At 40.3% G+C, this 25011-nt stretch overlaps 1 protein-coding gene across 2 annotated transcripts in view; it reads right to left on the reverse strand.

Annotated features, from left to right (window-relative positions):
- The window catches only part of bcas3 (BCAS3 microtubule associated cell migration factor), a 382954-nt gene that overhangs the window by 354065 nt on the left and 3878 nt on the right, over nt 1-25011 (reverse strand). For both annotated transcript variants that reach the window (XR_013845568.1, XM_080053534.1), the window contains exons 4-7: nt 23324-23399; nt 22834-22940; nt 12985-13066; nt 6335-6407 (exon numbers count right to left, since the gene is read on the reverse strand). Coding sequence is in view for 1 of the 2 variants with exons in the window: in XM_080053534.1 (XP_079909660.1) it covers nt 6335-6407; nt 12985-13066; nt 22834-22940; nt 23324-23399 (338 nt within the window). In the remaining variant the exon portion in view is untranslated. The remainder of the gene's footprint in view (nt 1-6334; nt 6408-12984; nt 13067-22833; nt 22941-23323; nt 23400-25011) is intronic.

Here is a 25011-nt window from a genome sequence, read left to right on the forward strand (position 1 = left end):
TGTGCATAAGGATAGGAGTAATAGGACTGCTTGAAGCCACCATACAAAATGTATGTGGTACAATGCTAATGACTTAATGGTTATGTCGTCAGATGCTAAGAATTATGGCATTCACAAACTCTACACTAAATCTGTTCCAGTATATTGTCAGTTAAAGATGCCACCAACTGCCATAAAATAAACAAAAAGTCCAATGGGTTGATGACAAGTTAAAACGACGCTTCAAAAAAGGAAAAAAAAATACATACAACTGTACCAGCTGTAAAGGCACAGGTTTTGTTCTTACAGGATACCTCAGATCATATGGCATTTCATTCTGCACCAGAAGTGCTAATCTAAGCAGCCATCTGCAGATGTTCTCAGGAGACACATGGCTATACATCGTTGTCATCGATTTACAGTATATATCTCTTACTCTTAGATGCTAAATAAATATGGAACAACCAGTGTTAAATCTATAGTATAGTGTGTATAGCGACCCCATTAGGAATTCTGAATTACAACAACACCTTCGGCGCATCTACATGAGGTAAGCCCTTGTTGATGGCGCATGGATTTTAAACCGTCCATGTTTTTCCAGCAATACAATCAAGTATAAATGTAAGCAACCCAATGCTCATGTTTGTGCCATCTAACATCTGAAGAAAACAACATTTGTACTCATACATACTTAAATTAGTAAAAAACAAAAAAGGTTGTACTAAACTCTAAAACTCTACTAAATTATAATATTAATTGCTTGGACCACCGAGGCCCAACTTTAGGGAATGTAGTTTGGTGGTAAAGGTTTGAAAAGCCATTACTAATCATTCAGCCTGTCTGGTGTGTTTATTTGCACCACTTCCAGCACTACTCGGTTTAATCTGACTTCCTATTCGAAGGCGGAAAACTGGCGAGGCGGAACACATTTTCGACAGACATAAAACAGACATGCAAAAAAAAAAATTTAAATGCGTTGGCTGGAGTGAAGCCTGAGCCCCTGAATGCTCTGCCTATGCACTGAGCAAGTGCATGTGTGGGGGCAATGGAAAGGGGAAGTGGCAGACCAGATTACAGCCACTCTATAAAGACAAAGGGATTTGGGAATGACTTCATCATTACATTACATTACATGTCATTTAGCATACGTTTTTATCCAAAGCGACTTACAACTGGAGCACACATTCATAGACCGATAGCAGCAGCTACCACGTAGGGTCTATCAGGATCTATCAGGAGACGTTTAGGGTTCAGTGTCTTGCTCAGGGACACTTGGACATGTGGCCTGGAGACTGGGGATCAAACCACCAACCTTATAGTTGCGGGTCCACCACCCTATCCACTTCGCCCCCCATCAAAACCCTTTTTTTCAGTGAAGAACATGGCATTCTCATGCCCACAAATTGAAGACAAACTTTAAGAAAAATCAGTGGTGTGTGTGTAGATGCTGTTCTGGTATGAATGTATTCTTGAACATTGAGATATTCAATGCAGCCTCACAACAAAACAACATTGACTGTAAAAGTGTCATTTAAAAATAGAGTCTACTGGTACTGTTACTGACAGTAGCATGGACCCTAACACATCCAGTAGGCTTGGATAGGGCATGAGCGTGTGTGCGTGTACTCGTGGGTGGTCATAATGTGACAGTGAGGAACACCATAACCTCATGGTGGATAAAAAGCATCACTTCTCCCAAGCCCCTTAATCTGGTGGCTCGCTGTATACAAATGCTTGATGATTTCCATTTAATACACTTTAGAAGACAGATACATCCGCTCCACAGAGAAAAAAACCTGTCATGGAAATGCACTGAAACACTAGGGCTTAGTGCCACAATGGGCTTTTGCCAGCAACAGTAACAGTGTGTGTGTGTGTGTGTGTGTGTGTGTGTGTGTGTGTGTGTGTGTGTGTGTGTGTGTGTGTGTGTGTGTGTGTGTGTGTGTGTGTGTGTGTGTGTGTGTGTGTTTGCTAAGTGGAATTTGTTTCTCACTGCCATGCCATGTAATTAATAATCTGCATTTTTTTCACAACAGTGTAGCGATGCATTTTTACTTCTAGCACGGCACCATGACAGTTTACACAAGGCAAATACACACTAGTCATGCTAGCGTAGAAACTGAAGTCACCGCATATCAGCTTGTATAGATATTGTCAGTATGTTGCCCTTTAAAGATCGAAAAAGGACTCTAAAACCCTTTGCACAAACATTGGATGGTTACTATTGTTTCACTACCAGCAACATACATCATTGTCCAATAACTATGTATCTGCAACATGGGGTTTTTATTCAATATACTGTTTATACTTTTTGTTACTGGTTCTACAATGCCACTGTAAAGACTCATCTGAACAGATTTTTGTCATTCAAACAACTAAAAAGTGGGCTCGAACACTGGCAGGCTCCGGTTGGGTCAGGCTGGATTGTTTTGGGCCCGATCAAAACTCTAGACAGGAATGACAGAGATGATATTTGTGGCATTGAGCAAATGCAAGCCGAATGAGTGTGTAGGCCATTGACAAAAAAAAGGAAAAGAGTATCCATGGCCTCAAATGGTGACCATGATATCTGGTCAGAACCTCCATCTATATGAGCTAGAACCTAAAATAGTATATCCAGTAGTAATCTGCACGGTGACAGGGGACTATGTTGGTTAAAAAAAAAGGGACCACATCCTCTCTCACAGCATCTGGAGATGTTGTGAGGGGGTAGCTGCAAGATGGAAATGTTACTGACAGTTTCCCAAACCCTGGAGAACAAAGCATGCTTATTCATCACTGGACTTTTGCCCAAGAAGTGTGTGCACTCAAAACACCCACAAACAGTTAGTTCGCCTCCGTGTCGGCCATATAATTTACATTCATTGCACGAGAGCAGCCTTAAAAAACGACCAGAATTGCAATACCTGTGGATGTAATTAAAATGAATGAAAATAATAACAACAGCAACTAGGGGAAAGAAACACAAATTCTTTCCAGAAATGTGAGCAGACATACCAAGGTTTTGCAATGGCACCGGCATTCTTCACTAATTCCCGAAGCCCACTGGCACTGGTGCAGGGAGGGTCGCATATGTAGCTTTACTGTCAAGAAAATCACTGGATCTATAGATTGTTTGGACTTAACGCATAATCCTTTCCATTGATAAAATTATGTTAAGTGTGCCTGGCTGGAAATCCACAAGTACAGGGCTTCAGCACACATGCTTTTTCCCTTCTCTGGTTTTCCTTTAATTTGCAAATCTTGTAATCTAAGCCTAGAGCTGACTGAACCAACTTCTAAACCAGCACCGCTGTAGCGGCCAAGGCTCCAATCTGTTTTCCATTTAAGTGTCAAGACGGCATCCTTTTTGGTGGTTAACAAAAGCTGTTATTTCAAAATGATTATATGCTAAAAATTGTGTGAGGACCTTAGTAAGTTTATGAACAGGCCCCAATGGAAAGTACTGCGCAGCACCCGGAAGCCTTTTTCCCTTCTCGTCTTTGACCAGAGTGTTATTTACTTCTGTAAGGGGGAAGGACGAGGGCTGTGCCATTCAGCCAGAGGTCAGGGCTTTTTTCTGCCTTTCAACACAGTGAATGTTTTCGGCATTAGTGTCGAGAGAGACGCTTGGATGATTGGCCAAACCGTCAAAACGCTGCCTGTCTCGGTGTCAGTGAGGACATAGGAAAAGCAGAAGCCGCGGCAACGACGTCACAGAGACAAGGGGCGGCATGTCCCTGGAAAACATCAAGAAGGTGGTCTCCTTTCAAGGCCCCAGCTGGAGACACACTTCCTTTTTTCATTTACCAGGGAGGATATATTGAGTTAAAATTTGAGTTGCTCTGGAAGAGGAGGGAAGGGGAGGCAAGGATTTGGTATGGTGCAGCCAGAACAAAATGCCTTGAGGGTCTGTCATTTATTTTAATACACTTTCTTTGATTAAACAAAGACATGAAAATTCCCCCCCGTCCCAACTCTTGACAATCACAGGGATCTACACATTTGTTTAATCTCCTGTTTCTTGTCTGCCTATGGGGCGGTTCAGGTACTGCTCCCATTTCAACCCAAAGTGCCACTAAAAATCAATGATTCAGTCTGTACGCCCACATCAGCGCCGGCTAAGCTCCAGTTTGGTGCATGTGAAGGCTTCATTACAACAAGTTTGGTGTCCTTTGATGCCTCGTATTATTAAAAAAAAAAGACTTTCAGATGTAGGATTTTACGGAGCCCCGCAAGGGACATGGAGAAAAAAAAAAAATGGTTGAAAAAAATAAAAATAAAAAATATGAACAAAAAAAAATTGATATTATTTTGCGAGATAACGCAATAACTTTGCGAGATCTCGCAAAAAACTTTGCGTTATATTGCAAAACTCTTTGCGAGATATCGCAGTCCAACTTCCGGGTCAGAATTTAACTTCCGGGTCAGAGGAACAACTAACAACCATAACAATGGAGTGCACACACCCGTGTGGGAGATTTATCAACGTTTATTTTGAGCTTGGCCTCAAATATTCGGACATTAAATCAATACTAATTGTCAATACACACACACAGGCTACACACACACACACACACACACACACACACACACACACACACACACACACACACACACACACACACACACACAGTGTAGATGGTAAAAATTTTACTATTTCAAAACAGTGAACGTTTCCTAGTTTAATAATAATAATAATAATAATAAATTACCCAAATGTTATAAAGCTCCCTGCTTAATTTAATCTTGGCTTGATTGCAAGACGGACACAATGCCGACACTACAGCTGAGGAGAACTCTGTGTGGCTTTATTGGCGGGTCTGGTGAAGGCTATTATGAGTCGCAAAGAGTCCTTTGCACCGGATTAGGCTACGTCCGCGTTCTCCAGTGACTCCTTATGATCGGATAGTGCAGGCCATATATGAAATTCAACCGGATTATGCAAACTTTCTATTTTTCCTCACATTAGCTCTGATGTTTGTCCCTCAGTTCCCGGTGCAGCATCGCTGATTAATGAATGAACAGTAAAACAATCTAAATAATATTTTTATTAGATGATGAGGCCCATTGTAGTCCGGGAACTGCTGAAAGTGTGAATGAGGCTTTACTAACTTAGTCCGATGGCTAGTTTTGGAACATGACCTGCAGTTATCTTTTCTATTAAGACGCAGTGAGGTTTGCGCCGGGCACAGCTGCAGTGCTGCCAGAGCGCACAGGAACAGCACTTTTTCTCTCTCCAAGTTTGCATAATCCGGTTGAATTTCATATATGGCCTGCACTATTGTGAGTGCTTCAAGATCCGATCATATGGAGTCACTGGAGAACGCGGACATAGCCTAATCCGGTGCAAAGGACTCTTTGCGACTCATAATAGCCTTCATCAGACCCGCCAATAAAGCCACACAGAGTTCTCCTCAGGTGTAGTGTCGGCATTGTGTCCGTCTTGCAATCAAGCCAAGATTAAATTAAGCAGGGAGCTTTATAACGTGTGGGTAAACTAGGAAACGTTCACTGTTTTGAAATAGTCAAATTTATACCAGGCAGGCTGTGTGGGAATGGCTCAGGTACCATTCTCCCTGTTCATAGTTATTCGACCATTAGACTGACTTTGAAAATGTTTTAAACACACCACCACACATTCTAGTCAGGCAGAAGTGATATTAAGTAGACATACTAGGCAAAATGACATAAAAGGTCACATATCGTGTTCATTTTCAGGTTCAAAATGTAAAAAAATGCATGTTTCTCACAGTGCCATCTCCTCTTTTCAACCTCTGTCTGAAATAAATGCTAATAATACTCTCCATATTAGAGCCTGTCTCTTTAGCCTTCTCTGATTGGCTCTGAATTGAACTGCTGGTTTGAATCTAAAGCATCATCTGGGGGTGTGGCTTATCACAGGAGGAGGTAGTGCTAAGTTAGGTTGGTAATGAGGGGGGCGCGGCTTCTCCCGTTTATGACATCATAAGGCGAGGTAAATCTGACTGGGCTTTTTGAACACAGGTTTTCAGAAAGGTGGAGGTGCTCAAAAAGAGAGAGGGTTATTTTTTTTCTCCTGCTCTGGGAGTCTCTAGTCCCACCAGGGAACCATATAAATGTTGAAAAAACATGAAAAGGTGAATTTTGCATAATAGATGACCATTATGATGCATTAGATTTAATGTAGTGGGCTTAAACCATTTAAGAGTTCCATTCCAGCTAAATTTAACTGAAATGCTAATCAGTCACCGCAACGTCTGCAATAATTGGAATCTTATATGATATGGGGGACTTACAGTAGAGCACAGAATAAGACAGGTTAGGACTTAAACCATTAAAAAACATCTAAGGTCTTGCTAAGAGAGGATTTTTTAATCATGATGCGTAAACTCACCCAGCGGAGCCTGTGCTCTTGCAAACCCCCAGCAGGGGCCTCTTGTCAGCAAAACTATCCAGCTTCAGAGGACCTGAGGAGGAAGAGGAGTTGCGAAAAAAAGAAGAGGCAGATGAGAAACTAAATTATCTGCACACAACAAAGAGGGACATTCTTTAAAGGAAACATGTGAGGCCTCTAGTGCTGCCCACCCTCGTTCTACAGAGCAGCCTATTACCATGACAGGAAACGTGCTGATTACATTACTACTGTTGCCCTGTAATTCAATTATGGTCACGAAACATTTTTTGATGAATGGAGATTCCCCCCCCCCCCCCCAAATCTGTCCTTATTTTGCAAGTTGGAGGACCATGTTCCTTCGCCAGACAAAACAGGCAAGTCCACATACTGCTAAGAGGCTGTTTTTTTCGTGGCGTTTTTCTTGGTTTGCTATTTCAAAAAGAATCATGGGGCAGAAGAACGGAAAAAATAAAAAGATAAAAAAAGCTCTGCCTTTCTCCAGACAAAGCTTGGGGAAAAACATAAGTCAGAAATACATGACGGAATGGGAAATGAGCTGGAGAAATCTTCTAAAATGTTTCAAAAGGGGACTACGATTTGTTTTTTTTCTATCTCCTTGTTTGTTTTTGGTTTTCAGGGTGCAATTACAGCATGGTAAAAAACCCAGCGGGTATATTTATAAAAATTAAGAGAAAACATGTTGCATTAAGTGGACTGATCCCATATTTTTTCCCTGATTTTCTCATTCTTAAAGACGGAACAGTGGATCAGGGGACTGAAGGAGGGGATGGGGGCGCTTATATTGAAGAAGATGTTACTCTTTAGAGGACTGTAATTTGAGGCTTGACAGTAATCAGCCCGAGTTCCTGTGGTATGGCGTGAGAGCAAATGTGAGCCTTCCCCTAGCAGCCTTTAACACTCCCAACAGGATCCTTTCTTCTTTCATGTTTCTGTCATCAGACATCATTTCGCAGTCAAGATATTGAGCCATAACATAAATATGACTCTCGGAGACTAAGCGAAATGGCACATTTACTAAAATAAACTTTATGTGGGGAAAATATGCAACATTTAATGAATAGACAGACTTTGATTTGATTCCTACTGTAATGGACAGTAATTGAAGCAAGTCCTGCTGACTTCCATGTGGACTTTGGCATGCTTCTTTGTTACAGAGGGGGTGGTTGCCATGTTTAGATCATATTATAACATTACATGCAACGTTACAGACAACATGCTTTATTGTTAATCTTCATAGAAGAGCATCCGAGATGTAACTCTATTGTGAAGACATGCGAAGCAACCTTCACTAAAAAGGGCACAAAGATCTACAGTACATATTATTATACAGTATATTCATATTTCCTCAATGAACATTTGATATTAAATCAAGTGATCCGTGTCACCTCATTTTCCAGGACAACGGAAGATCATAGGTTGTAAACTCCAGAGAGGATGTGGATAAACGAATTTACTCCCTTTGGAAAACCAGAACTTCCCCCTCTATTCTAGGAACAGGGAGGCTAGCCTTATTCTAATCATCAACACCTATTTTCGGGTTGTTCTGAGTCCGCCTACCCACGGCCTCGCGTCCCAGACAATTGCCCTTTTAATGGCTCACCACAGTGCAACACTGTTTGCACCCCGAGCAGATTGCAATCAGTGTCCTTCCCTCCAGTGGGTACAATTCATATTTATTTTCTGCGGAGAGAATTGCTCCCCTTATGTGTTGGGGCTATCTGCTGCTTCTTATTACTGTGGTTTGCTTTCATCCACTTCCAGTGCTTTTCAAATGCTGCCATTGTGTGCTGTTGAAATCTGCCAGAAGACCGGAACACAAATTCGAGAACAACAAAAAGGCCACAGACCGGCAGAGCTATATGTCAAGCTTTCACAGCACTGATTGACACCTGCAGAGATTAAATGTAAACTAGCCATTTGCTCTGAGGGCTTTGACACTGGTATTATACTGGATTTGGCTTTCCAGTGTCCCAAAATAATAAGAATCATACATGTTATTTGCTGGCACCTTTCTGAACACACAAGCTACCGTACAGTAAAAACATGCAAGACAAGACATTTAAAAACACAGATATTAGTAAAAAATAATAAATGAAATAAATACAAATATAATACCATGTTAAAATGTATTTCATAGTGTGAATAATGAGCCAATCCGGGATATGCAATAGTAAACAGATGGGCTTTGAGTAGTTTTTTAAGGGATGTTATTGAGTCTGCATGGCGGATGTGTGTGGGTTGTGTATTCCAGAGTCTGGGTGCAAGGGAGCTAAAAGTGGGATCACCCATTGTGGAAAGGCGGGTGGTGGGGACAGACAGGAGGCCAGTGGAAGAGGAAAGAAGGGTGCGAGTTGGGGTGTGTTCAGAGAGATATAGAGGTGCAAGGGTGTGCAGGGCTTTGAATGTGACTTGGAGGATCCTTAAGTTAATCTGTTGATTTATGGGTAAGCAGTGGAGCTGACGAAGGACTGGTGTGATGTGTTCAGTGGATTTTGTACGGATGAAGATTCTGGCAGAAGAGTTTTGGATAGTTTTTATGCTAATATGTTTTGTGGGTAGTCCAGAGAGGATGGTATTGCAGTAATCCAGCTGGGATGTCATCACACGAAGGCATGAATAAATGCTTCAGAGCTGGTGTTGGATTGGGAAGGGCAGAGTCTTGATATATTGCGTATGTGAAATAAAGTTGTCCTTGAGATTCTTTTTAATGTGTTGGTCAAATGATAAGGTGCTGTCCAGGTTGATGCTGCAGCTTTTTACTTGAGTCGACAGGGAAACAAGGGCACTCTACGATTGTAAGGAAGCTGAGTGTTTTTTGGTCAGTGATGTTTTTGAACCAATGAACATTATTTCAGTTTGGCTGCTGTTGAGTTAAAGGAAGTTAGGGTTCATCCAGGATTTAACGTCATGTTGGAGGAGGGATTCAGGTGGCTAGGGGAGAGTGGGCGTGGTGGAGAGGTAAAGTTGTGTGTCATCTGCATAGCAGTGGAAGATGATTTGATGATGACGCATGATCAGGCCGAGGGGCAGGAGGTACACGAGGAAATGAAGTGGCCCAAGCATTGATACCTGGGGGAAACCATGGGTAACGGCAGCTAGCCTGGACCTGTGATTATGCATTCTTTTAAACTGCTGTGCCACTGTTTCGACTGAAATGGGAGGTTGGAGATGGGACTGAAGTTTTGTAAACGTGTTGGTACTATAGAACATTTAGCTCTGCTACTTCTCGCCACTCAAATCTATGCCAGCCATTGCTTTTCATTGGAAAAAAGAGGTTTAGGTTGGAGAAACATGTTTTCTTTTACTTAACCTTAGATACTTCTTGGCCCCAGCTGTTACTTCTCACTACTTCAAACCATTAACCCAAATCAACAAACATGTGTGCATTGTGTTATTGCAAGACAGTTCAACTGTCAGTATCAGCATGTTATAGTTCTCTCCTAGCCACAATGAATCACAGCTGGGTAATCTGCTGGAGTGGGCCAGTCTTTATCATTCAGGCTACATTACTCAGAGCCACCAGCAGCTCACATGCAGAGCTCAGCACACAGCTGCAGGACACCTTTACAACTTCTTCAACAGTAAAGTCAACTCACACAGTTGACTGACTTGATGCGATTCAAGAAGGCCAGCACATGAATGGCGTTTTTCCATCAGCACTTCTGGCCACACAGAGCCAAGCCGTGCCGCACTGATTTTGTTTTACTGTTACTACTTTTACTGTGCCGAGCCACGCCCGGGATGGACCTTCTCTGGGCTGACGAATCTCTATCGACATGTGAATAGCCTCTGCTGATCAATCAGATGACCCAGTCATCTCAAATAGGCTACATACAAGAAAACCTTAGCCTATTTCAAATGATAAAATATATGCAATGCACATTACAGTGTGTCTAAATAGTTCTCGGCATGGTTAACCTAACTTTAACAACCACATGTGCCAAATAACGAGCACTTTAGTTCCTTAGAAATAAGTCTGCTAGCTAAATTCTAGTTTTAGAAAAGAAAACACCATTGACACGACCCTGCAAGCTACCGTAGATGTCAAAACATAAACATGATGAGGTCAAGGCGAAGATTGGCATCAGACCGCCTTGTAACCTAAATTAATTAAGTTAATTCAAAATTGTGAAGCTGTGTATAAGTACAACACCATGACAATCCAAATTATGTACCACTTGTACAACGAAACCTGCATCTGACCCTTTTAACATGTCACGTTCGAGCCGCTGGCATTAGCGGCTAACTTTAGCGTCTAGGCCTTCCTACTTCGCCTTCATCAGGGAACTTATTTACAGATTTTGTTTTTGGATTAAGTAACTTTGGGTCCTTTACCACTCAGAGAAACGTGCCGTGCCCTTATACAGTGTACGGCAGTATCTTAGGAGGCTCAAATATGTTTAAAAGTGTCAAAGCATTGGCTCATTGCCTCTGGCTTTAACCAGCGCCACATTTTATTATTTTATTTTTCAAAGTTGTTTAGTTAACCTTAAATGCCTTGCCGATTGTTATTTGACTAGAAGTTCTTGGAATAAAGATTTAATTGATTGAAAGCCTCTTTACAGTCTTTGCGAAAACGCTGTATTTTGGATTTTCTGTAGGCAAGTTTTGATATGTAAAAAGATAAAACCTTAGGCAGCACAGAATACAGTATAGGTAAGATGAAGAAAAAAGAAGTGGACTAGGTTACAATAAACAAATGTAAAGAGAGAACAAAAATAGCCTCCATAAAATGCCAGTTTACCGAAAGAAAATCGGAATAAATCTTAAAGAGAAGATTTAGATTTAGTAGTTAGAGGAAGATTGCTGACTTTAGAGTGAGAACACAGAGGAGTTTCCAGCGGGCTTTGGCAGTAAGAAAGCACTGACTTCAGAGGCTTGCCACCGCTGACAGAGAGCGGGCCAGACCTAATCGTAGATTGACTTCAACATTAGGATGAGGCAGCATGGAGCCCTATTTAATTTTAATGATATAGCACCACTTAGAATGCCCACAACCCAAAACTGCATTAGGATGTGCCATAAAATATAATTTTAAGTGTCTACCTTGAACACTGAAATCAAGTTAACCAAAGTGTGTGTTTTTTTTCCATGACACACATTTTAAAGTAATTCTGAAAATACACTTCAGAGAACTTACAAAGACAATATGTTCTTCTGCCATATCCTTCTATGATCGAGGATTAGAAAGATAAATCTAGTGTTACAAAATATGGCCAAGGGAGCATTTGTGGCTGGCATTTCATGTGGTGAAAACAGCTGGGCTTCTGTGTAGTTCAAGGTATGGATCGTATTGTGCCGTCTTGAAAACAGATGCTGTGTTGTTCCCCTTAAAGAAATTGTTCAACATATCTTATTTTTAGCATGTTGTCTCACTATTGAGATCAAGACAAGGCAACAGAAACCATTCCTTTAACTGTGCTTGCATTTTTTAAGAAGAAATGGTCATATGTCGCTCGATGCTAGTTAGCTTAGCTCAAATACGGGTAGTCAATAGGAAGTAGAGTACAGTCAGAGGATACACTTTACAACATCACCCTAATGGTCCTGTGTGCTTGCTGTGACTTGTTTATTTACGATGTTATGTTGACCGCTATATTTTTCTGCACTTTGAGATTTTAGAATCAAACATTGGAAGGCTACCACGCAGGGCACATTCGCAAACCACCATGAATGTGCTTGTAAGTAGGTCAACAAAACAAAATGTTTGTTGATGAGCAGAATATATGCTATATAAACTGTATAAAAGGCTCTGAGATTAATGGTTACTGTCGCTTTAAGAGCAGTTGCTCCCAGTCTATAGTGTATAAGTTAAGTTTCGTTTTCTGACAGTTAGTCCGAGAGAGAGAGAGAGATTCATGCAAGCCAGCAGGTGGCTCATCGTCCCTCTGTTACCTGCCTTATTGTTAATTCTCCTGTATTGAGTTCATGAAAATGTTGATGTTGGTTGTTAAGCTAAGTTAAGCAGCATTGTTTGGTTGCTATGGCAGTTGGTTGTCGGCTTATCACGTGAAAGGGAGATGTCCTGCACATGCAGTGTAGCCGCTTGGCCCCATGTCTGCTCTTTGGCGCGGTCATGTTATGTAGAGTTTGTTTATTTTATTTGAGTATATTTTGTGTATGACCTTTTCCTGTATAATGAATGTTTAGTTATATCAGCCTGCTATACTGTATGTTTAGCCAATAGTTATTTATTTATTATGCCTTGTAAAACTAATGGTGTTTTATTTTACTGTTTTATAGAAAACTGGAAGACAGAAGATTTAAATAAATACGGCTGAAAATAATATAGTCTAAAGAAAGCAACGTCTCATCATCATCATGCCTTGCACTCTGATCGGTGCACCATTCCTGGATGCTATTCATACCTATTGATCTAGCCCTCCTGCTGTATCATTAAAACATAAACTATATGCAAAATATATAGTAAGGGCAACAAGCTTAAATTATAATATATAGTAAAGCAAACCAGCTAATTATTATGTATTTATTTAACTACTCCTTTAAAGTAAAAAAGAAAATGGTCATTTTGCGAGATAAAAAATGACAACCCCACACCTTCTTGTTTTTTATGTTTGTTTTTTTTCCACGGTGTTATACAAAGTAAAAGTTGTACAAATCATACTCACTGATATGAGGAGCTGGCAGAATGCGAGCGGCTCGCACAGGACCATGGCGTACCGAGAACAGCTCCTGGGCTTCCCCTGCCAACTGAAAGAAATGATTTAGATTAAAGATCATATCATACACTGTGTGCGCAATTATTAGGCAAGTGAGGATTTTGGCCATATCATAATTTTTATGCATATTTCCCAACTTCAAGCTGTATAAACCTAAGTGCTTATTGGATTTAAGCATACCAGGTGATGTGTATTTGTATAATGAGTTAAGGTGTGGTCCAAGGAGATCAACACTCTATATCAAGGTGTGCATAATTATCAGGCAGTTTCTCTTTCTCAGGCAAAATGGGCCAGAAAAGAGATTTAACAGACTCTGAAACGTCAAACATTGTAAAAAGTCTTTCAGAGGGATGCAGCACTCTTGAAATTGCTAAAATTGGGGCGTGACCACGGAACCATCAAACGTTTTGTTGTAAATAGCCAACAAGGTCACAAGAAACGTATTGAGAAAAAAAGACGCAAATTAACTGCCAAAGATTTGAGAAGAATCAAACGTGAAGCTACCAGGAACCCATTATCCTCCAGTTCTGCCATATTCCAGAACTGCAACCTACCCGGAGTGCTCAGAAGTACAAGGTGTTCAGTGCTTAGAGACAGGACCAAGGTAAGGAAGGCTGAAACCCGACCACCACTGAACAAAACACACACGTTGAAACATCAAGACTGGGCCAAGAAATATCTGAACACGGATTTTTCAAAGGTTTTATGGACTGATGAGATGAGAGTGACTCTTGATGGACAAGATGGATGGGCCCGTGGCTGGATCAGTAACGGACACAGAGCTCCACTTCGACTCAGACGCCAGCAAGGTGGAGGTGGGATACTGGTATGGGCTGGTATTATTAAAGATGAGCTAGCTAGACCTTTTCGGGTTGAAGATGGCCTCAAAATCAACTCCCAAACCTACAGCCAGTTTCTAGAAGATACTTTCTTCAAGCAGTGGTACAGGAAAAAGTCTGCGTCTTTCTAGAAGACCATGATTTTTATGCAGGACAATGCTCCATCACATGCATCGAAGTACTCAACTGCATGGCTAGCACGTAAAGGCCTTAAGGATAAAAAAATTATGACATGGCCCCCTGAAACCCTATTGAGAACCTGTGGGCTCTGCTTAAACGGGATATTTACAGTGAAGGAAATCAGTACACCTCTCGGAACAGTGTCTGGGAGGCTGTGGTTGCTGCTGCACAAAAAGTTGATCGTCAACAGATCAAGAAACTGACAGACTCCATGAATGGAAGGCTTGTGACAGTTATTGAAAAGAAGGGTGGCTATATTGGTCACTGATTTTTTTTTGACATGACGTACATTTTTATTTGTAAATTTTGAGTTGTTTTATTATTCTCACTTTAACAGATACAAATAAACAAGTGAGATGGGAAAATTTTGTTTTTTATATTTAGTTGCATAATAATTCGGCACATGTATTTATTCTCGTAAGAAAGACAAAACCTCACTTTTACTTTCGTAAACATTCAGGTTTAGGTTCATTAACATTTTGGATTGACCGAGAGCACTGTAGTTGTTCAATAATAAAATTAATCCTCATAAATACAACTTGCCTAATAATTGTGCACACAGTGTATGTGGTCCATCAGAGAAAAGATACATTTTGCACTCAAAAATACAAGCCGATATTAGAGTTATAGTTAAGCTTAAAAAACACAAGGCAATCCAGACATGTTTACTAATTGTGGCAACTTTGCCTACTGTATTTACAGGAGCCACATGTTAGGGGCATTAACTGCCTTCTGCTGTCTGACATAAAGTGTGTGTCTGGAAACAACACTTTTATGCGATCTGAATAGGTACACCTTGGGACAAGTATGTTTTCTCGCTCTGCACAAAATAAAGTGCTAAAGAGCCATCAAGGCTTGAAGCCTAGGGAGATTTCTGCAAAACAAAAGAACACAAGGACAAAAAAATATTTGTTCACACTGTAAGAGAAATAATCTTTTCCAACTGTGAAAAAAAAAATTCTTATAAATGAAAGAGGGAGGAAGGGAGGGAGGGAGGATGGGGAACAAGGGCAGTCCATTGGTTGAAGTTCCAGCCAAACCACAAAGTAGAATATACCAAGCACAGAATGAAAGGCCCAGCCGCATCGCAATGCAAACGAGCCTACACGTTTTGTGACAGAGCCAACCAGGAAGGGGTTTTTGGATACGGGTTGATACCAAGTGTGCAGGGGCCCATGATGTGTCTGTGAGCATGTCAAAAGCTCACCAGTGTTTCCAACAGATCCTCCAAGATTACGGTCTGTTTGTGATCATAAAGGAATAAAGAGGAGAGGCCTAACTGAATTGAATCATTCATTCATTCATTTGCTCTCACCAAACCAAATATCTGACATGTTCTACGTGTGTAAATGGGATGTTATAAATAAAGTTGTGGCTGAAGCCACTTTTTAGAATCCTAGTTAATTCACTTTTCGCCATTTCCCCAAATACCCTTTGACCACTCCATGAACTTTTTGCTTTCAAGGTAACAAGCCAACTAGTGAAAATGTAGGGCACGCATTTTCCACCCTTACAGAATGTTTTTGGATGACAGTTTAAAACAGGTGTCTCTGTTCCAGGTTACATGTACCTTTTGTGAATGATACCGTGTTAGAGAGGGGGGGGGGGTAGTTCACTCGTAGGGCTGTGTTAAAAAATAAATATTATGATATATGTCTCGATTTCTAGCTAAAAAAAATCTATTTATTTTTATCCTAATGATTTATTTATTGAAGAAAAAATGTCTCTGCCTTAGCCTTGAGGAAACTGATTGTATATATTGAACTATTGTAATCAGCATAGACCAAAATAAATCCATATCGGTCTGGCCCCGTCAAAACCAAAATACCCAGACCTATCGACATTTAGCCGATTATTAAAATATAATAAAATACACCATTATACAGAAAAATAAACAGATGAAACAAATTAAAACAGTATTTTCTGATTGTTTAAGTGTTTTACTTGATGATCATTGCGAAGGCTGAGTTGTATTTATTTATTCTTACTTTACTACTTCATCAACCCTCTTTACTTATCAAACAAGTGCATTCCAGCACATGTACAAAGGCTCAAAATGACATTAAGGGATAAACACTAAAGGCCTATCTATTAGAGAGGATTTTAAAGTTTGCTGTATTCATGCTTACAGTGTAAAGCACTTGAACGTGTGTGCGTGTGTTTGTGTGGGAGTCTGCCTGGCCCACTTTAGGCTCCATGTGTTCATATGTAATGCCAGTATATTAGGTCAATGGCCTGTGTCGACTCCTGGCAGTGTGGTGTGTGTAGTGGCACATTGTTCTAAGCGCAGAATGCCCCACTTTTTTGTTATTCCTTTAAGCGTTAAATTACAGTGAAACCTGCATTATCACTTTACCAGTGCTTTAAGCTGTTTGTTCTAAGTCCTTAAACCTATCTGAGGGGATGATCGCTCTTTTGTGCAATTAGTAGCCTTTTCAAAGTGGCGGATTTGGAGCTATGTTTTTATTCAAAGTGCTTGAGGCCCCCCGGCACTGGTAGATTAACACTGGAGGACACGAGCAGGCTATACTAGCACTGATAGCAGGGAATAAGAGGAGGCTGGCAGCAGGCTAGGGATTCCTGTACAGTCAAATGGACCTGCGGAGGGTGAATAATGGAATTTGCTGGATTAAATAAAGAAGAGGGGATGGCCGGAAGGTTAATGCCTCCAGGGTTATTGTGCATTACCCCGCCGCTCATCCTGGCCTTACAGGGCTCTGTGTGACATACACAGCCATCAGCTACATACCCACCATCACATTAGTGCCCTGCCCTGCCTGCATGCAATATGCTAAATTGCTTTTTTTCCTACGCACACAGTTATTCATTATATTAATTTCATTTGTGGCACACGCATGTTTTTTTTTCCTGAGATCTCCCGGTGTCTGATCTTCTGTTTTAATCTCTCAAATGTAATGCTATGAACTGTGAACAGATATGTGGGCCATATTCACTCACACAGTGCCTGGACATATTGGAGGTTTGCAGGGAGTGGGGGATCGTACGCTAACAGGTGCTTTCCTGTGGGCTTACATAACATGCAGCATGAAAAAATGATGATACTATAACACAAGGTCTAGATACTGCTTATGATGTTAAGCTGTCAAATAAACTTACATTTTATAAAGGCATCTCAGGATCAAAAGTTAAAAACTTTAGCTCTTTTTGCACGATTGTAAGGTCCATCTATATTTTAAAAATCTAACTGTGTTTTCACAGAGGTTTGTAGGATGTTCAATTGATGAATTTTATTTATTTATTTTGTTTTTAAAGGATCTTAACAGCAAAGAATGCTCCCCCATGGAATTAATAAATGGTAAATGTTTATATTTAAACACTAACGTTGTTGTAAACCCTGTCCTGTGCATGAGAGCCAGGTATACACCTAGTATGGGGGGTTTTGTGAACAGAATGACCTGTGACAGTGTCAATTAACCATTGTTTTTAAAGTATTTGCGAAAAATGTAGTCTCTCATTTCAAAACTGTTATCCCCACCTACAGTATATAAACCACAGAGAACAAACAAAATGTTGAGGCAGTTTGGCATAATGAACAAATTAAGGAACATTGAAAGTTGCGTGTCAACACAATATAATGGAGGAAAAGACCTATAAATGTATTTGTTAGCATAAACCTCATGGTTCTGTACAACTGAATCTCCCTGTCTCAGGTTCATATATTAATATCTCAAGTGTAAAACAGATTTTGGACTTTGAAAAATGTCTTTTTTGAAAGGCAGCTCTGGACAGTCTACTGACATTGGCTTGCAGACACCTTTCTTCCAAGCAGCTCATTTCATCTCAACACGTACTACGCAGACAGACAATAATTAGTCCAGGACCGCCTGTCTCTTATCAGGGCCACGGTGGACGACACTTCTGCAAGTGTACAGGCGACAGTAATCTAACATCACCTTAACAGCTCTGTCAGCATCCATACAAGCAATCACCAGTCTCCATCTCACGGCTAAAGTGTCAAAGTGTGCGTGTTACACGTGTATGTTCCTAACTCGGGGCCCGGGCCATTACAGAGGGTGTCGGCTTAGCAACTGTCACAAACACTTCACAAGCCACTCGAGAGCCGGAGAGCGAGGCACCTTCCACTGCTTACTTAAAGGCCCTGCCAAACAACACCACCCAGAAACATCCCGTAAACTTTCCCCTCAAAGAAAAAGCAATGAGCAGAAAAGGACTGTGTGTGTGTGATAACAGGCCAGGGTGCACTCTGGGAATCTGACTTCTTGGTGTTAAGTTCAAGTGAAACTAAAATATAAGGCAGAGCACCCCCTCACCGAGCTGAGATGTGTTACTGGGCTGAGTGTAGTTGGGCTAAAACAGCTGTAATCCTCTGCTCGAAGAAGAAGAATAAGAAAGAGCAACAGAAATATCTGCTCGCAGCACAGGAGTTGCCGCAGTGTGTGTGTGTGTGTGTGTGTGTCTGTGTCTGTGTCTGTGTCTGTGTCTGTGTCTGTGTCTGTGTCTGTGTCTGTTTGTGTGTGTGTGTGTGTGTGTGTGTGTGTGTGTGTGTGTGTGTGTGTGTGTGTGTGTTCTCACGGGTTAATGTACTGTTTGAGTGTGTGTCCCCTTACAAGCGCGGCCAGTGGATGTTTAGAAAAGAGATTGATTAAGGACGTTGGTGTGTTTGGATCTCACAGGATGTATGTGAAGTTTGCATGTTTCAGTGACAGCCTAGACATGGAAGGCGATACTCGGGTCGTTGAGTGGAGCCGCGGTTCCCCTAGTGCTGTGTGGGTCATTTGTTAAGTCACAGAGCAAGGCCAAATCTTCTAATGATTTTTCCAACACGGACTTGTGTGAATTTTCCGAATAAGGGCGTCTTGCTAAGGAAGATATTTTAAAATTGGCCCGGGCATAACGATAAAGAAATGCATTTCAACAGGAAAGCTTTCAGAAATAAATACATTCTAATATGTATGCACTACTTGCATTGCCTTTTTGACTTCTTGTTTTATATTATTTGTATAATAAATTGTTTTATCCGTACAATACACATCTGACCAATATATATCATGTCATGTTGACCGAAATCCCCCCTTTCATCTTATAATCGAAAAAAGTCTCCCTCTTGTGGACACATTTCACATTAACTTGAAAAGGCAAGAGTTACATAGTATAAAGTGATCTGTGAAGTTTAGAACAGTGTATTACAGTGTACACAATATCAAACAGCTAGGCTAACAGTGCAATTATACTGCAGTCCAATACAATAGCCCTGCAGCAAAATACTAATATATAAAAATAAGTAGTATGAATTGTTTTAATTATTTGTGTATGGCCTTGTTTGTGGTGTTGCATTGGATGTGAATTTGTCTGTGACCTGCCCCCTCCTTTCTTGTGATAACATAGAAATCATTTGTACTGTAATGATGTATCTAATACTGCAATGAATCATGACAATGTCCCTGATATACATCTGTTTTATATCTACATTCACGGATCATAATTGTTTTAGAGTTATCCAGAGAGTTAATGTGAATTGTCGCTTGTTTTTCTCCACACAGTTTAATTAAAAACAAGTAGTGAAGTTCAATAGAATATCGGTTGACTTGTGTTTTAGGTCTGAATACAAAGTAAGTGCTACTGTTTGAATCAAATACTGTCCATAACGTGGTCTGCACTGCCACCAAGTGGACAAAAGTGTGACTGCATTTTATTACAGTGGCACATTTGAATAGTGAAAAGGAAGAGATGAACAACTGCTCACTATTAAATTATATGATGAAAGACATTTGCCCTTTTTTTCCTTTTTTTAATCTTTCTTTAATGGTTTTATTTATTTATCTATTTTAATTGTACTGTCTTAATATCTGCTTCTCAGTCAGTAAAGCACTTTGAATTACACTAATAATGTACACTACCCGGCCTGAAAAAAAGTCTCACTCATGTATCTTGTTGGACCTTTAGCTTTGATTACGGCACCCATTCACCGCAACACATTTTGATAAGCTTTATTTGACACATAAGGTTGCTTAGAACCTAGACCTGACCAACTGAAGCAACCCCAGATCATACTGTACACACTGCCACACAGGCTTGTACAGTAGGCACTAGGCATGATGGGAGCATCACTTCATCCACCTCTCTTCTTACCCTGATGCACCCATCACTCTGGAACAGGGTCAATCTGGTCTCATCAGACCACACAACCTTTATCCATTGTTCCACAGTCTAATCTATATACTGTATATTCCCTGGCAAATTGAAGTGTTTTTTCCTGATAAGCCTCACTGATAAGTGGTTTTCTTAAGGCTGTATAGTCCATATCCCTTATGATATATGTGCATTGTGAACGTGGAAATGCTCTTACTTTAACTATTAAACATAGCCGTGTGTTCTATCGGATGCTTTAAGTGAGATCCCATCACGATCATTAAAGATTTTTCAGAATATGAGTACATTACAGTGTCTTGCGAAAAGTATTCATACCCCATGAACAGCAATTTTCAAGTATTCTATCGATTCTCAATTGGATTTAGGTCTGGACTTTGACTGGGCCATTCTGACACATGACTATGCTTTGATTTAAAACCATTCTATTGTAGATCTGGCTGTATGTTTAGGGTTGGTGTCCTGCTGGAAGGTGAACCTCCGCCCCAGTCTCAAGTCTCTTACAGACTCTAACAGGTTTTCTACCAAGATTGCCCTGTATTTGGCTCCATCCATTTTCCTATCCCCACCGTGAAACATGGTGGTGGCAGCAGGGACAGGGAAGTTGGTCAGAGTTGATGGGAAGATGGATGGAGCCATGTATCATGTTCCTTCCACTTCACAATCATTCACCACTTTGTGTTTGTCTATCACATAAATCCCAATTAAAATACATTGACCTTTGTGGTTGTAATGTGACAACATGTGGAAAAGTTCAAGGGTTATGAAAACTTTTGCAAGCCACTATACATGACTATACACTGATAACTCTATGGAAAAACTCATTTAGGGTTCAGCTATATTGACCTTTATTTGAGTGAATCTCAAGGAGCATTTTTGAGAGGAAGGAGAGCTACGATTTGACATGGTTAACTGGGGGGAAATATTTGAATATGACATTATTTTTCTAAAATGCTGTGGGTCTAAATCAATCTGAAGCCTCTATTACAAAAGCAATGTAATGGATGTTTTTGCCATGTTCTCTTGATAAGCGTCTTTAGCTGCTATGTTGAACAGTCTGGGATGGATAGACTTTTTCCATCAGTCCTAGCAGTGGACATGTTCGTACAGGTCCAGGGTCAGCAAATGATTTGAACCCAGAGAGATGACCGAATGTTTAGGCTACATGATCTAATCACACAATCAATTGGAAGGCCCATGCCTCGACATAGTCAACATGTTCAAACAGCACTTCTCCTTACAAATCATTTGTCACATTGTTTATTGATAAAAGCACAGTGTAAACAAGTTCAAAAAGAGCTCATCTGTGATCTTACAACAGTTTGTATAACCAAACCATCTGCATCTCAAGTTATCTATAAGTTGCATACAGTATTTCATTTAAGGCGTGGCACTGCTTTCTAAAAGTCATCTTACATCTGGGGTGTTTATTTGAATAACCTTGTCTGTTAGCGTCTGTATATTTCTCCTTAACAGCCATTGATAACGGACATAATCTATTACATTAGTTTTGTTCAATATCCTGAAACACAAATCTCAACTTCTAAAGGGCGTGTTCACACCAGCTTTGTTTGTGGTGGTTGAAATGAACCCTGGAGCGTTTAAGCCCTTGGTGCGGTTCAGTTGGGTTGGTGTGAACGCAGTCTGAGACTCTGGTTAGCACTAAACAACCGGACTCTGCTCTGCTCTAAAGAGGTGGTCTGGGTCCGCTTGAAAGTGAACTCTGGAGCAGATCATCTCTGGTGTGAACCCCATCCGCACTAATCACAGGGAGTGTAGTATTAACGCATCATTTAGCAGTTTTTTGCATTATGTCTTTCATGTTATAAAGTTATTTAGCGCACGTTGTCAGAGCATACGTTACCCATGCTCCACCCGCTACAGTCTGCTGCTATTGTAACGTGGGCTAACAAGAAAGCAGCCCTGCATTTAATAGATTCTGGCTGTAACAATAAGGCTCCACAAATTAGGCATGAAAATAACTTGCCTATGCTCTGTGATGTAGGCAAAGGTAGAAATTGCGAAGGGGTTTGCCTTTGAACCATGAACTGTCTGACAGCATTTCCGTGCACGTGACTTTGGTTTACAATGTATAGTCCTGTTTGAGTATAGCCTTTGTGAACGCCAACCGAAACATCTAAAACAACAAAAACAATGTATCAGCTCTCAACTGGTGCGCACCAAAGAAAAGCAAACTACTGGGTGCGAACACGACCGAAAGCAGTAAACGATGCATTAACTTAACTTTCCATAATCATTCATAGCACTATTCTGAAGGTTAATACAGCAGGATTAGTTTTTATGTTGTTAATTGTATGATTTATATTGTTAAGTACCTGTACATAATATTATAGCTGTATCCAAATTCTGTTCAGGAAAAACGTTGGACACTAATATGTTGTAAAAATGAAATAAAGATTTGAACTCTGGCTTTATCCAACATCAACTAATTTTTTTTGATGAGGTGAACGTTGTGAGTTCACCTTTGAAGAGTCTATCAGCCCTTCAAGTGCTGTCCAAGAGAGCTATAGCAACTGATTATCTGAATATATTGAATATATTATATATCTAATATTGCAAATGGAAATGAATGGCACAGAAGGGGGTCCAGTTAGAATATGGCAGAGGTTGCATTAGGCTTGTGACTTACAGACACGCTCCAGACCTGCATCCCGTCAGTGTAGCCCAGCATGAGGCAGAGAGGAGGGTCAGTGGTGCCGCTGTGCATCTCCATCAACTCTGGGTTACGGGCAGTGTCTGTGCAAAATACAAAAAGGCACACATTATTAGAATGAATAATATCATTTAATAAAAGAGGATGTGTCAACCATCTAACACCACGAAACACTGAACAGTTAAATTACTGATGGCCTCATTGTCATGTAATCATTTCCTGAGAGTTCACTACAAATACCATCATTCGAAATCGTCATCAAACAACAGAATTTGGGGTAGAGTATTAAACTGAACACAGCCATTTAGACTGCTGAGAACAAAGTGTACATGAACTTGTAAACTGTAATTGTTTGAGTCGGAGATGAATCACTGTTCTTTCAGAATCCGAGTACCTCTGTGTAGTTAAAACTCTCTCATTACTCAAATAAAGCAAAGGGAAGTTATCGGACAGGTTATATGCGTACCGTTAATGTCAGCTTTCTCAAATCGAACCCAAATGACTTTCTCCTTTTCATCAGTGGGGGGAGCTCCAGTGTATGCCTGTGGTTAGAGAGACACCAGCCGGGAACACATTAACACAATATATACAGTACCACATTTAATTTACCAGCTAAAAGTGTATTTATAGTCATTAACACTCGAAGAATAAAATGGTTGTGATTAGGGCTGTCAAATTAACGTGTTCATTTTGATTAATTAATCACAGAAAAATTAACGCGATTAAAAAAATGAACGCAGATTAATCGCACTTTGACCCGGTGCAAAAGGGGTGAGACAATAGCGGAGCTGCACCTGTAGTTTGCTGACACGGCCCGCACGGGATTAAAGAGTAAAGAAAGAAGCATAGAGAGGGCTCTATAGACGTTTTATGGGAAGCTTCGGTCAAATAAGCATGAAGGTAGGAAGTTATCTTATGTTATTCTCCGCAGTGTCTGTGCTTTATTGATTTAGTGGGTGCGTAATTAACAATGTAGGTTCAAAACTCTCAGTATCTCTCAATCCTCCGTCTCACTTTTGTTTGGTAGCTGCCTTGTCTCCCGCATAAACGGACCCCACCCCACCCCCCACTGTCACTCTTCCTAGCATATGCAGCCTGCATTTTTTCCTCTTTTGTGTGTGTGTGTGTGTGTGTGTGTGTGTGTTTCTGTGTCTGTCAATATTTTTGGCTATGAGTAGGACGATCGATGGTGAATGATTCGGCATCTGTGGGTGTGGCAGTGCAGCGCTGTCTGTTGTGGGAGATAGACAGTCTTCATTTAGCCTGCTTGTTTTTTTGTGGTTTTAAGTAGAAAATTTGGCGATGTTCCTAATTTTATTTCATGTAGCAACCTGGCTGAGGGGAGGAGACAGAAGTTACCAGAGAGAGAGAGAGAGAGAGAGAGAGAGAGAGAGAGAGAGAGAGAGAGAGAGAGAGAGAGGGACAAACTGTAGACTATACAGCTGTTTATAAACAGGCATAAAAGTGTCATATAAGTATGCGATTAATTTAGATTAATTAATCACAGAGCCTGTAATTAATTAGATTTCTTTTTTCTATCGCTTGACAGCCCTAGTTGTGATATGAGTCATCCTGCTGGACCTGGTTAAAGGCGCCATGTGTAGAATTGAGGTTTTTGTCTGTTGTATCCCCTTTTGCTGTAATTTGTGTTTACTTAACATCGATGGCTTACATTTTTCCGACACACAGAAAATATGTTTTTAGAGTCATTTACAACTTTTTACAACCCCTTAGTTTTCATTTATTTGGAATAATGACTGGAATAATGTATGGAAATAAAAGCAATACCATTTTGATTGTGAAGGATTATTTATCTGGAGAAACTTTGATGAGTTTTGTAACTCTATAACAATTGCATATTGCACATTGTAAATATATTTCATCACATTGCACATTTCAATTGAACTTATCTACTTTTGACTTTCTATTCTATTTTATATATACTGTTTTATATTGCACAGAAAACTCCTTTGTACTACTTAGTATTTAGAATTTATCTTATGTAAATATTGTTTATGTTTATCTTGTTTATCATATTTAACTCTATATATTTTTATTTTATCCTTCCAACTGCACTGTGGGCCAGAGATAAACACCATTTATATTCTGATGTATGTCTTGCATCTATCAGAACTGACAATAAAAGACTTTGAA

This window comes from Ammodytes marinus (genome assembly GCF_949987685.1).
Source record: "Ammodytes marinus genome assembly, chromosome: 3".
NCBI lineage: Eukaryota > Metazoa > Chordata > Actinopteri > Uranoscopiformes > Ammodytidae > Ammodytes > Ammodytes marinus.